General features: G+C 35.3%; 1 protein-coding gene across 1 annotated transcript in view; it reads right to left on the bottom strand.

Moving 5' to 3' along the window:
- Window positions 1-6,647: 6,647 nt before the first annotated feature.
- The window catches only part of LOC101895560 (rho GTPase-activating protein 100F), a 77,953-nt gene continuing 69,278 nt past the window's right edge, over window positions 6,648-15,322 (bottom strand). Inside the window, exons 13-14 of the mRNA XM_059129636.1 lie at window positions 12,331-12,454; window positions 6,648-12,254 (exon numbers count right to left, since the gene is read on the bottom strand). Of these exons, the coding sequence (XP_058985619.1) occupies window positions 10,429-12,254; window positions 12,331-12,454 (1,950 nt within the window). The 3' untranslated portion in view covers window positions 6,648-10,428. The remainder of the gene's footprint in view (window positions 12,255-12,330; window positions 12,455-15,322) is intronic.

Raw genomic sequence — 15,322 nt, 5'->3', positions numbered from 1 at the left:
AAAATCGGGCCTACATGGTTCATATGCAACATACTGTGTTAATAAATAGTACACATTGCAGATTTACAGATTGACCCGAAGCATACACGAACACCAAGAGGCTTACTACGATGCCCACCCATCAAACCTAATAAGGTCATGGCTTTTAACCATAAATAGAGAAATTATCGAACAAAGCGCTCTCTGCTTAAAATTCAGGAAGCATCAATTCTAGGAAAAAAGGAAACACACATAGTTGGCAAATGCATAAGACCTCGATATTCAGTGGATGAAAATCGCATTTCGTCTAGAACATTCAGTTTCATTGTTCAACTTTCGTTTTAGTGCGTTGCTCACCTTTCAAACCTGATCGGTTTATGGATTTTGACAACAGGTTAAAATGAAATGAGCGTATAAGCATTGGGGAACAAAAGCAGCGGAACGGGAACACCAGACCCATATAGAACATATTATGATAATCCAAACACATGTAAACACCAAGATTGAGTTACTCGCAGATCGAACCTTATCGCATATAATACGTCACAATTGAAGCATAAATTATTGGACAATGTGGAAAGAGTAACAAATCGGCAATACTTGGTATTGGTAAAGAATCTATTCCAGTTTGAGCAGGATAAGGTAAGGCTCAAAGCACACATCGGGTTTGTAAGTGGGGGGCAGAACCATCCTCTATTTTTTGTCAAATCTCTTATGGTTTGACTAGGTATTTGACGTTTAACAAGTAAAAAAAGCAGCTAGGTTCGGGCCGAACTTTTAATACACTCCACCATTTGGAAGGAAATTTAAAAAAAATCCGAAAACCACCACTTAAGTGAAAGCCGTACTTTATGAAGACATGGAGCTGCATACGATTTTGTTTGCCATAAGTGGTAGTACCCATTAAGATCTTTTAATACGAAATTTGAAACGATTCCGGTGAATAATTTTGCTGAAATCGTCAAAATACTGACCGTATCGGGAGGTACCGTTATATGGTGGCTATACGAAGACGTGAACCTGCATATAACAATTTTTATCATAGGCTGTAGTACCCAGTAAGAACTTCAAATACGAAATTCGAAATAATTCCGGTAAATAATTTCGCTAAAATCATGAATATACCGAACATCAGAAGGTACCGTTATATGGGTGATATACGAAGATCTGCACCTGCATACAAAATTTTTTGCCATATGTTGTAGTACCAATTAGGATCCTCCAATACGAAATTTGAAACGATTCCGTTGAATAATGTTGCAGAAATCATCAAAACAACGAATATCGGGAGGTACAGTTATATGGGGGCTAAACGAAAACGTGGATGTCGGCCCATTTACGAACCTAATCTGCCTACTGGTAACTGGGAGGTACCGCTATATGATGGCTATACGAAGACGTGAACCTGCATATAAAAATTGTTGTCATAGGCTGTAGTACCCAGTAAGAACTTCAAATACGAAATTCGAAATAATTCCGGTAAATAATTTCGCTAAAATCATGAATATACCGAACATCAGGAGGTACCGTTATATGGGTGATATACGAAGATCTGCACCTGCATACAAAATTTTTTGCCATAGGTTGTAGTACCAATTAGGATCCTCCAATACGAAATTTGAAACGATTCCGTTGAATAATGTTGCAGAAATCATCAAAACAACGAATATCGGGAGGTACAGTTATATGGGGGCTAAACGAAAACGTGGATGTCGGCCCATTTACGAACCTAATCTGCCTACTGGTAACTGGGAGGTACCGCTATATGATGGCTATACGAAGACGTGAACCTGCATATAAAAATTGTTGTCATAGGCTGTAGTACCCAGTAAGAACTTCAAATACGAAATTCAAAATAATTCCTATAAATAATGTCGCAAAAATCTTGAATATACCGAACATCAGGAGGTGTCGTTATATGGGTGATATACGAAGATCTGCATCTGCATACAAAATATTTTGCCATAGGTTGTAGTACCAATTAGGATCTTCCAATACGAAATTTGAAACGATTCCGGTGAATAATGTTGCAGAAATCATGAAAACAACGAATATCGGGAGGTACAGTTATTTGGGGGCTAAACGAAAACGTGGACCGACATGGCCTATTTACGAACCTAATCTGCCTACTGGTAAACTAAGTGTGCAAAATGTTAGCTTTTTATCTCAATTCGCTAGATCGTCTTACGCTGATCCGGAATATATATCTTTTATGAATATTTCGAGGATTTACAAACGGAATGACAAAGTTAACATACCCTTCATAGAATGAGTATATTAATTAAATATGTCGTAGACGGCACAGCCGATGTCTATTAGGTCGCGTCTCTCTTCTTCTCTATCTCTCTCACTGAGTCATGTTGCCTAAAAATGGGAGACAGAGTACAAAATCGGCGTTTAACTATTTCAACAGTTTATTCGAATTCAATTTTTAGATCATTTAAATACATTTATTTTCTAATTAGGAATAAATTAAAAAAAAGCTTATATAACGCCATAATAAGTTCCGATTTTTAAATATCAATTTTAACATGATTAATTATACGTATATACAAAATAATAATATTATGAAATAAATAAAAGAAATGTAAACATTCATGATTAATGAAAACTAAATTTAGATCTTAGCAACAAATATGGAATCTGCAAAAATGTAGTTTTTGGAAAATAGTTTTCCATGACTAGCTTTTTTGTTTTTTTGTTATTTTCTAATTTAGTTCGCCTTTTGTGTACATACGAGAATAGTAGCATTTTATTGATTAGATAGTTGAATTATTTTAAAGATATTATATTTAGTATTTTTTTTGGTTTTAATTTTCTTTTTTGCTTCCTACTTTGCTTTGGAATGTTATATGGAGTTTGTTCTTTGTTCATTTTTTGTGGTTTATGTATATTTATATTAAATATATATTCATATTTATATGTATCTGCATAATAGAGCAATTGGAATATTTTTTGGGGGATTTTTTTTATTAGTACTATTTATGTATAGCTATATATGTATATGGTAGGTATTTTGTTTTGGGTTTGTATGTATAAGTATGGTATCGTTTTGTATTGTATTGTTGTATGTTGTATATATGTATATGGTAGGTATAATAATATTGGTCGTAATTTGTGATTGGTTTGCTTTGCTTTTGTTTTCATTTAAAAAAATTACAGTGCATTTAGGTTCGGTTAGGTTTTGCTTTGTATGTTGTATATAGATCGAAAAAGGAGAGCTTAAGGATTTTTGGTTTTTATTTTTTCAATTTCTTTATACTTCATAATTTGTTCTGAGGAAGTGGTTATGGATTGGTTTGTTGGTTGGTTAGTTTGCCTAGCTAAATGGTTGGTTGGTAATGCAATGCTTATAATTTTTTTATTTATTTTATGTTGTTGTTTATTATAATTATGTATTATAATTTTAATCTGTATAATCGTTTAGTCGTAATCTAATAAAGTTCATTTAGTTTTTTTTTTGTTTTGCTGTGTTAATAATTAAATGCATTAAGTCAACCTTATTATTGTTGTTTCACTGTTGTTGTTCTTTGCTGCTGCTGCTGTTATTACACCTCTCCTCTCCATGTGTATAAACTTTAATAGAATACTGTTAGGTTTTTGTATTATTATTATTACTTTTGTAATTTTAGTAAAGATTTCAGTACAAATGCAATGCAATGATGATGAAGATGTCCAATTCTTAGGTATAATGTTTTTAATAAAAAAAATAATAAACCAGAGGGGCCATAAATATTTTGAACATACACTACAATCATTATCAAAAAAAAAAAAAAAAAACAGTAAAGAAAGTCTTACAGTCGGGCGGGGCCAACACCACTTGGCATATTTATTAAAGCTTCACCTCACAATTAAAAGTTTTATGGTAGAATTAAATCATGCAAGCTATGATTATAATTATAACTTAAAGTTCAAAGGACTAAATATGCTGAAGCATTTGTATCTTTTCAATTTGGGCTTGTATATGGGAGCTATACCCAAATTTGAACCAATCTTGATAAAAATTCGCAAAGATATTTCTGATCTGTATTTGATATATTTCCCTAAATATTGTTGTTACGGAGTGCATATATATATGGTTGTGGGGAACGAATATAACAACTCGCAGAAACAATATATATGGGAGCTATAGCTATATCTGAACTGATCTTCACCAAGTTTGACATACTAGCTTCTATTTGGCATACTAATTTTCACGTTTGGTGCCCACCTGTACTTTGTTTAAAAAATACATGGACAGACGGACGGGCATGCATAAATCGACTCAGAATGTGATTATATGGAGATCATCAAAAGGAACTATGATTCTATCTCGTTTCCTTGTGCCTGTTACAAACAAATGCACAAAGACATAATACCCTGACCAACTTGTGATGTAGGTTATGAAAATTGAGGTGAATAACAAATATACGAGAAAAAAAGGGACCAATCAAAGTTCTAATGGTAGATTTTAGTAAAAAATAATTAACAAAGCAGCTAAGTTCGACCGGGCCGAACTGTTAATACCCTCCACCATTTGGCAGAAACGTTAAAAATTAAAAAAAAAAAATCCGACAAATTCCGTTTAAATGATGATCTTAACCTTTTAGGCATAGACTTTAGTACCCATTGGAAGCTTCAAATACGAAAATGGGCCAAAATACCGCAGAACAATATTCGGGCAGCGTGTGACGCTTTCATTGGCCGTTTGAAGGCCATAATTCGTGCCAAAGATGACCAATTCGAATCAATCAAAACTTGTTCTAAAATTTGATGCTATTTCCGAGATTTTTTGGTTTCTTTCAATAAAATTAAAAATATAAAATAAAATTATGACTTTTGACTTTGTTCCTGTTTTTTTATCTCACTTTGTATGAAGACGTGGACCTGCATAAAATATTTTTAGGCACAGGCTGTAGTACCCATTAGAAGCTTCGAATACGAAATTTCAAACAATAAGCGAAAATAATGTCGCTAAAATTATAAAAATACCGAATGTCGGGAGGTTCCGTTATATGGGGAACAAAGCTCATTTACGAACTTATCTTGCCTACTGGCGAAATAAGCATGTGTGCAAAATTTTAGCTTTCTATCTCAATTTCTTCGAAAGGTGGCATGATTGCAACAGACAGACGGACATCGTTAAATCGTCTTAGAATTTTTCGCTGATCCAGAATATATACTTTGGAAGAAAACAGCAACATGAGCAGAAATGGTTCGAAATGTAAAGTAGCGACTTGATCGAAACCCGCGTCGCAGTGGCCAAAAAATGCCTCGTGAGCTGAACATATCGCAATATTCCATTCGAAATTGAAATTTCAAAAAAGTGCAAGAACTTACACCGCAACAGAAAGAGAATAGACTCTAAAGAGCTAAAGTCGGGCGGCTAATTTTGTAGAGCTCCACATAACAATTAAAAGATTTTATGGGAGAATTTAATCATGCACGCTATGATTATAATTGTAATTTAAAGTTCAAAAGACTAAATATGGCGAAGCATTTGTATCTTTTAAATTCGGACTTGTATTGCCCATTTGGTGCAAAATTAATTTGAAATCGGACAAATATATATATATATGGGAGCTATATCCAAATCTGAACAGATCTTGATAAAATTTGGCAAAGATATTTCTGAGCTGTATTTGATATATTTCCCTGAATATCTTTGTTATGGAGTGCATATTACGGCTGTGGGTAAAAAATACAACAAATCGGAGGAACAATATGTATGGGAGCTATAGCTATATCTGAACCTATCTTCACCAAATTTGACATACTACCTTCTAGACTCAATTCGGTCGTAAGTGCCAAATTTTATCCCATTTGCGCAAATATTAGACGTTTGATGCACAATAAAAGGTAAATCGGACGAAGTTATATATGGGAGCTATATCCAAATCTGAACCGATCTCGATAAAATTTAGCAAAGGTTTTTCTGAGCTACATTTGATATATTTCCCCAAATATTGTTGTTTCAGAGTGCATATTACGGCTGCGGAGGACAAAAATAACAAATCGGATGAATAATATATATGGGAGCTATAGCTATATCTGAACCGATTTCGATCAAATTTGGCATACTTATTTTCAGGTCTAATTTGGTTGTATGTGCAAAATTCCATGCATTTCAGGCTAATATTAAATGTTTGGTGCACAATAAAAGTCAAATCGGACGAAGATATATATGGGAGCTATATCTAAATTTTTACCGATTATCTCCAATTTTAATAGGGTTCTTCCTTGGGCCAAACAAATGTTTTGTGCAAAATTTCATCTGGATAGGCCAATAAATGCGAACTGAAGTTTATTTACAATAATACATGGACAGACGGCAGACAGACATTCATAAATCGACTCAGAATGTGTTTCTATGCATATCATCAAAAGGAACTATGGGTCCACTCGTTTCCTTTACAAACAAATGCACAAAGACATACCTTGTGGTGTAGGGTATAAAAACAGTATTTTGTTCAAATATATTCTCTTAAAGTACTCTGTTTCAGAATACGAGTATATTGACACCTCTGTCCCCTCTGGCCACTAAAAAAATATAATTAAATAAATCAATCATAAAATTTATAGGCAAAATAACGGAAAAATAGCTCAAATTTACGATTTTTTTAAAAGTGCAACCCAGAAAGAAAAAAAATATGAAAAGCCAATTATTTTTTTTTTTTTTTTCTGAAATTCTAATCAAATATGACTGTGGATGAATTGATTTTCACAAAATACTTGCCGTTAATTTATATTCTCAATAATATATTCATTTATATATATAGATTATATATAAATTTGTTATATAAGTTGTTTTTGGTTTCAGTGTATATCCTTTGTAAATTCAGCTTTGTAAAGAGTTTTAAGAGAGTTTTTTTTTCTTTTAGTTTTTTTTTTTCGTTTGGGAGGGAGAAAAAATAGGATTATATAAAAAAGTCGGTTTATAATGAGAATGTTGTTGTTGCTTTGTTTATACATATACATAGATAAGCAAACAGTTAAATATAATTACAATAATTGCCCGGTAAATATATATGTATGAGGTTTATACATACATATATACACTGGGACAATATTATAAAAATATGCAACTGTTGTAAGTAATGGTTAGTAGTAATAATGCATAATCATAATTAGAATAGTAGTAGTTTCTGTTGTTGTTTTTTTGTTGTTGTATTTCTTTTTGTCATTTTGTTGTTTGTATGTAGTATGAATATTAGTTGTAGTAGTAGTAGTTGTCTGATTGGGATTGCCACATATCATCATCATATTACCTATTTGAAAAATTCGTTAATTCGTTTCTGTTTTCATTTCTTATTATAATTCATATTATTTTTGGTTTTCAATTACTGTAGTCATTTTTTTCATATATATTTATATATGGATGTATGGAATGTTTCTATGTGTTAATGTGTGTGAGTCAGTTCTTTGTTGTGGTTGTCCTGTTATGTGATTTGAATGTTAATCTTTTTTTAATATATATTTTTAAATAAAAAAGTTATGATGTTTATGTTTTTAGAATTGTTAAATTTGCTGCCTTAAATATTTCTTTTGTATTTTTTTTTGTTGTTTTTGTTTAAAGATTACAATACATTACGTTAAATATTATTCATTAATATTTGTTTTGCTTGTTTATTCGTATATGTTTACTGTAAATTTGTATGTAAATTGTAAATATTTAAAAAAGGAGATTATTTCAAAATGTAATACTAGCATTTTTCCCATTCTTTAAGTTGTTGTTGTTAAGTTGTTTGTTTTTGTTTTCTTTGTTAGATGAACGAATAAAAATTATTGTTTTCTCTGTTGTTGGGCTGATTTATTTTCGTATTATGGTGTTTATTGTTGTTCTTGATGATTATGATAATAATGAGTGGAATGTGTGTGTGTGTGTGTAAAGTTCTGAAATTCAGATGAATGTGGTATGATGATGTCATTTGCAATGCTAGTAATGTTTTTTGATGAGAAATTTTATGGAAATATGGAATTACCCTAAAGAAAAAGGAAGTGACAATAATGACGTTAAGTTATTAAGTAAGTTATTAATTAAGTTATTCGTGATGGAATTCAAGCGTGATAGTGTGATTTTTTTACATTTGGCTGGAAAACCACAAGAGGCTATCGTTAGAGCACTCCAGCATTTAAATGTGAATAAATATTTTGTGTCTCGTACCATCGCTCGTTACCATGATACTGGTAGCGTAAACCGACGTCAAGGAAGTGGACGGAAGAAAACAACAACATCAACGTCGCAGTGACCAAAAAATGGCTCGTAAGCTGAACATATCGCCATATTTCATTAGGAGAATATTGAAAAAACCATTGAAATTCCAAAAAGTACAAGAACTTACACCGCAACAGAAATAAACCAGTAAAGAAAGCCTTAAAGTCAGGCAAGGCCGACTTTATGATACCCTACACCACTTTGCTAATTTAGTAGAGCTCCGCATAACAGTTAAAATCATACACGCTACGATTATAAATATAATTTAAAGTTCAAAGAACTAAATATGCCGAAGCATTTGTATCTTTTAAATTCGGACTTGTATTTTCCATTTGATATATATGGGAGCTATATCCAAATCTAAACCGATCTCGATAAAAATTGTCGAAGATATTTCTGAGCTGTATTTGATATATTTCCCTGAATATCGTTGTTACGGAGTGAGTATATATGGGAGCTATAGCTATATCTGGACCGATCTTCACAAAATTTGACGTAGCTTCTAGCTTCTAGACTCAATTCGGTCGTAAGTGCCAAATTTCATCCCATTTGGGCAAATATTAGACGTTTGGTGCACAATCAAATGTAAATCGGACGAAGTTATATATGGGAGCAATATCCAAATCTGAACCGATCTCGATAAAATTTAGCAAAGGTATTTCTGAGCTGCATTTGATATATTTCCCCAAATATTGTTGTTACAGAGTGCATATTACGGCTGCGGAGGACAAAGATAACAAATCGGATGAACAATATATATGGGAGCTATAGCTATATCTGAACCGATTTCGATCAAATTTGGCATACTTATTTTAAGGTCCAATCTGATCGTACGTGCAAAATTCCATGCTATTCGGACTGATATTACACGTTTGGTGCACAATAAAAAGCAAATCGGGCGAACATATATATGGGAGCTATATCTAAATTTTGACCGAATATCTTCAATTTCAATAGGGTTTGTTCTTGGGCCAAACAAATGATTTGTGCAAAATTTCATCTGGATAGGGCAATAAATGCGAACTGTACTTTGTTTACAAAAATACATGGACAGACGGACGGGCGGACGGACGGACATGCATAAATCGACTCAGAATGTGATTCTATGCAGATCATCAAAAGGAACTATGGGTCTATCTCGTTTCCTTTTGCCTGTTACAAACAAATGCACAAAGACATAGTACCCTTACCACTATGTGGTGTAGGGTATAAATAGGCGCTAAGTTCCGAACTTTTAATACCCTCTACCATTTGAAAGGAACTTGAAAATTTTCAGAAAAATACCGTTTAAATTATGACTTTTATACGAGGGCTATACGAAGACGTGGCTTGCATTAGTAATTTTTCCCCTAGGCTTTAGTACCCATTAAAATTTTCAAATACGAATTTTTAAGCAATTCCGTTGAATAATGTCGCAAAAATCATTAGAATACAGAATAAAGGGAGGTGTCGTTATATGGGGGCTATACGAAGACGTGGACATGCATAAGAAATTTTTAGGCATGGGCTGTAGTACCTATTTCAAAGTTCGAATACAAAATTTAAAACAATTGGGTTGATGATTTTGCTAAAACCATCAAAATGACGAATATCGGGAGATACCGCCCATTTACGAACTTAACCTGTAAATACAAATTTGTGCAGAATTTTAGCCATCTATCTCAATTCGTTCGAATGATAGCGTGATTAGAACAGACAGACAGACAGACATCGCTAAATCGTATTAGAATTTTACGCTGATCCACAATATATGTACTTTGTAGGGTCTATCATGAATATTTCAAAGAATTACAAACGGAATGACAAAGCTAATATACCCTCCATAGAATGGTGGGGGCTACAAAAAAAAGCCCTAAGATGGACCGATCTGCAAAATTTTAGCGTTATATTATTCATTACGAAGAAACATTTTTGTCGCACATTCAATGGGATCACAATGAGTCATTTTTGTCACTTCCCTTACCATGTTTTTACAGCGGCCTCTGTTGATGAGTTTATTCTATTAATGAAGTTCTGTGAGCAAATATGTTGTATGAAATTCGATTTGATTTAGATGTGTGTGTGTGTGTGTGAGTGTTTTTGGAATATATGAACGATTACTAATTGATTTGATTACTACATTGATGGTTGTTATTGTTGCCGTTGAGTCATGTTTGTTATTTTTTGATGTTGTTGTAACTGTTATTTAGTTGTGATAAATGACAAGGAACAATTGGAGAATGCCATCGTCTCTTTTTCATCGTCGTTGTTGTTACCTATTTGAGATCGTCATATTCATCACTACCATTTTTCACTTCACCACCACTACCACTGCCACCACCACTCGAATGGAAAGCAGCCATCGCTGATGAACGATGATCACTGCCGCTGCTACTGGCCGTGCCACTACCACCTCCACCATTACCATTTCTGGCATTGGTCGCCGTCGTCGTGGTGGTGGTGGACGTACTTTCCGAGGGAGCATCAAATGCATCTAGAAATGGATTTGTGGCAGCATACTGGACACGATATGTACCCAATGTGTGATAGTTACCAGCCCCATTCGATGAGGCGGCACTACCACCATTGGCATAGGGTCGAGATGTCGTGCCATATACGCTACTTGAACCTGAATAAGCCGATGAGGAGGAGGAGGAATTATTTGTATAAAAATCATAACTACTGGCTGAGCCAGACATGGAACTAACACCACTGCTGCTGGCCGTGCCAGATGCACCCGCTGCACCACCGGCCGTTGCCGATGATGTTGAGGCCGATGTATTGAACAGAGTCGCCCCCGAGATACTTTGTTTGGGCAATGTACCATAGTGGGTCGAGCCATTTGAGCCATTGCTCGAATAGGCGGCACTGCTGCCGCTGTTGCGTTCAGTGCCGCTGCTAAAGAGACTACTACCGAATGAACGATGTTCTGAGCTTGTTGTGGACTTATTGCTAATATGAGTACTACTACTTGCTACCGAGTGTCTAATGTCGTTATTGTATGATGATGTGGTGGATGTAGCTGTCCTCGAACGGCTGATTGCTGAGTCGGAGGTTTCGGAGGCCAGGCTATCGAATAGACGGCGTCCAGTTGAAATTGTTGACATTGCAGATCCTGGCGATGTGGCCGAGACTGATGAACCCAGTGCTGGCGTTTCCTTGAGGCTACTGGAGAGTGCTGACTTCGATGGAGATGCTGCCCTATCGCTTTTGTCGAGAGTGTATTTTCCACCCAGGCTGTTGCAGCTGGCCGAAGTGGCCGTACCACCAATGCTGCTGATATCGCTGTGTATATTTCGGCTGCTATTGGTAAGATGGTACGTACCTCTGGGTAGACTGCTGCCACCTGGTGGCGAGGGAGAATCCGGTGATTTGATGGGTGTAAATTGTACCCTAGGTTCCCGCTTTAAATACTTGGACATTAGCTGTGTCGTTGTCATGGCCTGGGACTGGGCCAATAGGGCATTGGTCGAAGCTGAAGATTTGTATGAAACCAAATCATCGGAATCATCCGAGGAGGTGGTCGTTGCCGAAGTGCCTGCCGAACCAGCACTCAAAACCGTGGCCTGGGACGAGGCCGATGATGACGATGCACTGGACTTGTTGCGCATGGCCTTGTACTCTTCGGTGGAGAGCGAACTGGTGGGCTTGTGGTCCAGGCCGCTACCCCCCGACGAAGCATAGGCACTTCGTAACTTGTAAGCCGAATCGCCGCCATATTTACTGCTTATGCCGCCGATGCCGCCACTGCTGTTGCTGCTGCTCACCACACCATTATTGTCATCGTCGCTCTTGGTCTGAGATTTGTGCGGTTCGTAAAAATCAACACCTTTGCGCGTGCTGCTACCTGCCGCCGTCAATGCCGCCCCATGAGCAGCTGTGCCGCCGGATGATGTGCCTGTTGGTGATGGTGTTGCATATGGATTGGTGTTATTATTGTTGCTGTTGATTTGTAGGTGGTGGCCATTATTTGTAGTGTGTTGGGTATCGAGTGAATCTCTATCGGACTTTTTCTGACTGAGCGAATACGAGCTGACGGACTCCTGGATATTGACTTGTTTAACGGAAGCCGGTGAGATGCCTCGTTTGATTGTATCCGTACCTGGTGAGAAAGGGAAAAAGAGTAAAGGGAAAGTGTTATGAGTCTCCGTATGGAGTTTTCAGGCTTCTGTATTTACTTTTGCCCGAACCGGATCCCGATGCTGTTGACGCTGAACTACTGCCGGGGGAGGGTGTGCCGGGAATGGGCAGTGGCGATGGGTCGGGAATTGCCGAGACCACTGAGTCCACCAATGGATGGGGCTGTAATGAAATTGAAACATTCCAAAGAAAGGCAAAATATTAGCTACAAACTCGCAGGCAAATGTTTATAACGAAATACAACTAAAGGAAAATGAGTGTGGTGGAAAAAGTGGAAGTGGTGGTGGTTGGTTGGTTGTAAAGCTTACATAGTAGGTGCATTATAAAAACAAAACAAATGCGTGTTAAAATTTGAATATATATTTATTTTTTTTTAATTTCCCAATTTTTTCTTTGTTTGTTTGCACATTACAGCCGCAAGGTTGGTTGTTGGTATTGGGAAGAAAACCATATCCAATAAAAAAAAAAAAAAAAACAATTTACTATTTACTACAGACAACAACAACAGCAACGTCATATAAAAAGAGAAACAAGTGCAACATACGAAATGGAGGTGGGGGAGTTGTTAAGAAATGTCGGTTTGGTGCCAGTCACAAGGTTAGGTTTAGTGCCAATTTTATCCACTTTCCAATTGAAGATGAAGATGAAAATGTTTAGATGGATGAATGGTCGTTTGAAACATGCTAAGACTAGCAACACAAAAAATAATTACGTGAAAAATAAAGCAGATTATGAAAGTTGAGCTAAAAATAAAAGACACGTGTATCGGTGTTTTGAATGTTCACATTGCCAAGAGCAGACAAATTCACCCCTCTACAACATTTTGGATATTTTTGGATTAAGATTTCTTGGAATCCAAGAATTGTTAAAAAATGGCCAGATACCAATCCGTTGGACTATTGTGTCTGGAGTATTTTGGAAAGCAAAGTTGGCACAAAAAAATACCAAAGTTTCGATAAACTCAAGCAAACGCTTCGACGGGAATGAGCCAAAATACCGCAGAGCCACATTGAGGAAGCGTGTAACGGTTTCATTGGCCGTTTGAAGGCCATAATTCGTGCCAAAGGTGGTCATTTCGAACAAATCTAAACATATTTTAAAATTTGATCCTATTTAATTAACTATTTCATTCAATGAAATTAAAAAAAAAAATGTAAAAACTATGGCGTTTGCCATAATTTTTTTTTTTTTTTTTTTGTTTTTTGTTTCAGGTTTTTTATCTCACCCGTACATAATTTTCTCTTGTACTACATACATTTCGAATTTATTCCTTTTTTTTTCTTTGAAAAATTAATAGGATTAGAGATATGGTTTATCCTGAAATTTATTATATAGAAATTTATATCCTGAAATTTATAGTTACGAACAAAAAACGACAAAGGAAAAATGTTTTTTTTTTTTTTTTTTTTTTTGCAACATTTATGTAAATATTTTCTTGATATATGAAGTTATGCTTTGTTGGAGATTTTTGCACGAACTCACACAAAGTACGGCTTTAAACCTAAAATGTGTCTTTGATATCTTGATGACTTCTAGAATATTTTGACCTATAGTAGAATTTTGTATGAAATAATTTTTGTAGAATATTTTCCCGTTTAAAGTTTTTTTTTTTTTGAAAATATGGCTAAAGGGCTAAAAATGTTCATCAAAATATTCCTCGTATTCCAAGGATTCTTTATCCGAAAACTTAAAAAAGATTGGAAGAAGGTGATGTAAACTTTCAAAAGGCCGATACACGCATTGTCTATTTTTATACCCTCCACCATTCTATGGAGGATATATTAACTTTGTCATTCCGCTTGTAACTACTCGAAATATTTAAAATAGACCCTACAAAGTATGTATACTCTGGATTAGCGCAAAACTCTAAGACGATCTAGCGAAGTCTGTCTGTCTGTCTATCTGTCTGAGATAGAAGGCTAAAATTGTGCATACGTGCATAGTTTAGCAGTAGACAGGTTAAGTTCGTAAATGGGCCATGTCGTTCCACGTTTTCGTATAGCCCCCAAATAACGGTACCTCCCGATATTCGGTATTTTCATGATTTTAGCGAAAGTATTTACTTGCATCATTTTAAATTTCATATTTAACGTTCGTAATGGGTACTACAGCCAATGACAAATATTTTTGTATGCAGGTCCACGTCTTTGTATAGCCCCCATATAACGGTAGCTCCCGATATTCGGTATTTTGATGATGATATTCACCGGAATCATTTCAAATTTCGTATTGGAAGATCTTAATGGTTAATACAATCCATGGAAAAAAATTCGTATTCATGTCTTCGTATAGCCCCCATATAACGATACCCCCGATATTAGGTATTTTTATACTATATTATATTCGGTATTTTCATGATTTTAGCGACATTATTTACCGGAATTATTTCAAATATCGTATTTGAAGTTTCTAATGGGTGCTACAGCCTTTGGGAAACAACTTGTTTCAGACTTGGTGTTTAAAGTTCGTAATGAATACTACAGCCTACGACAGAAAATTCGTAAGCATGCCCACGCCTTCGTATAGACTCCATATAACAGTTTTCAGTTAAGTGGTAGTTCCCGAATTTTTATACCCTACACCACAAGGTGGTCAGGGTATTATGTCTTTGTGCATTTATTGCCCTATCCAGATGAAATTTTGAACAAATAATTTGTTTGGCCCAAGGACGAATCCTATTGAAATTGGAGATAATCGGTCAAAATTTAGATATAGCTCCCATATATGCTGTTCATCCGATTTGTCATATTTGTTACCCACAGCCGTAATATGCACTCCGTAACAACGATATTCAGAGAAATATCTTTGCCAAATTTTATCGAGATCGGTTCCGATTTAAATATAGCTCCCATGTATATTTTTATCCGATTTTAAATTAATTGTGCACCAAATGGGCAATACAAGTCCGAATTTTAAAGATACAAATGCTACGGCATATTTAGTCCTTTGAATCCTAAATTATAATTATAATCATAGCCTGTATGATTGAATTCTCCCATAGAAACTTTTAATTGTTATGCGGAGCTCTAC

This window comes from Musca domestica, unplaced genomic scaffold, assembly GCF_030504385.1.
Source record: "Musca domestica strain aabys unplaced genomic scaffold, Musca_domestica.polishedcontigs.V.1.1 63, whole genome shotgun sequence".
NCBI lineage: Eukaryota > Metazoa > Arthropoda > Insecta > Diptera > Muscidae > Musca > Musca domestica.
Note: the sequence above shows the minus strand (reverse complement) of the source record. Positions and strands in the feature narration are given on the sequence as shown.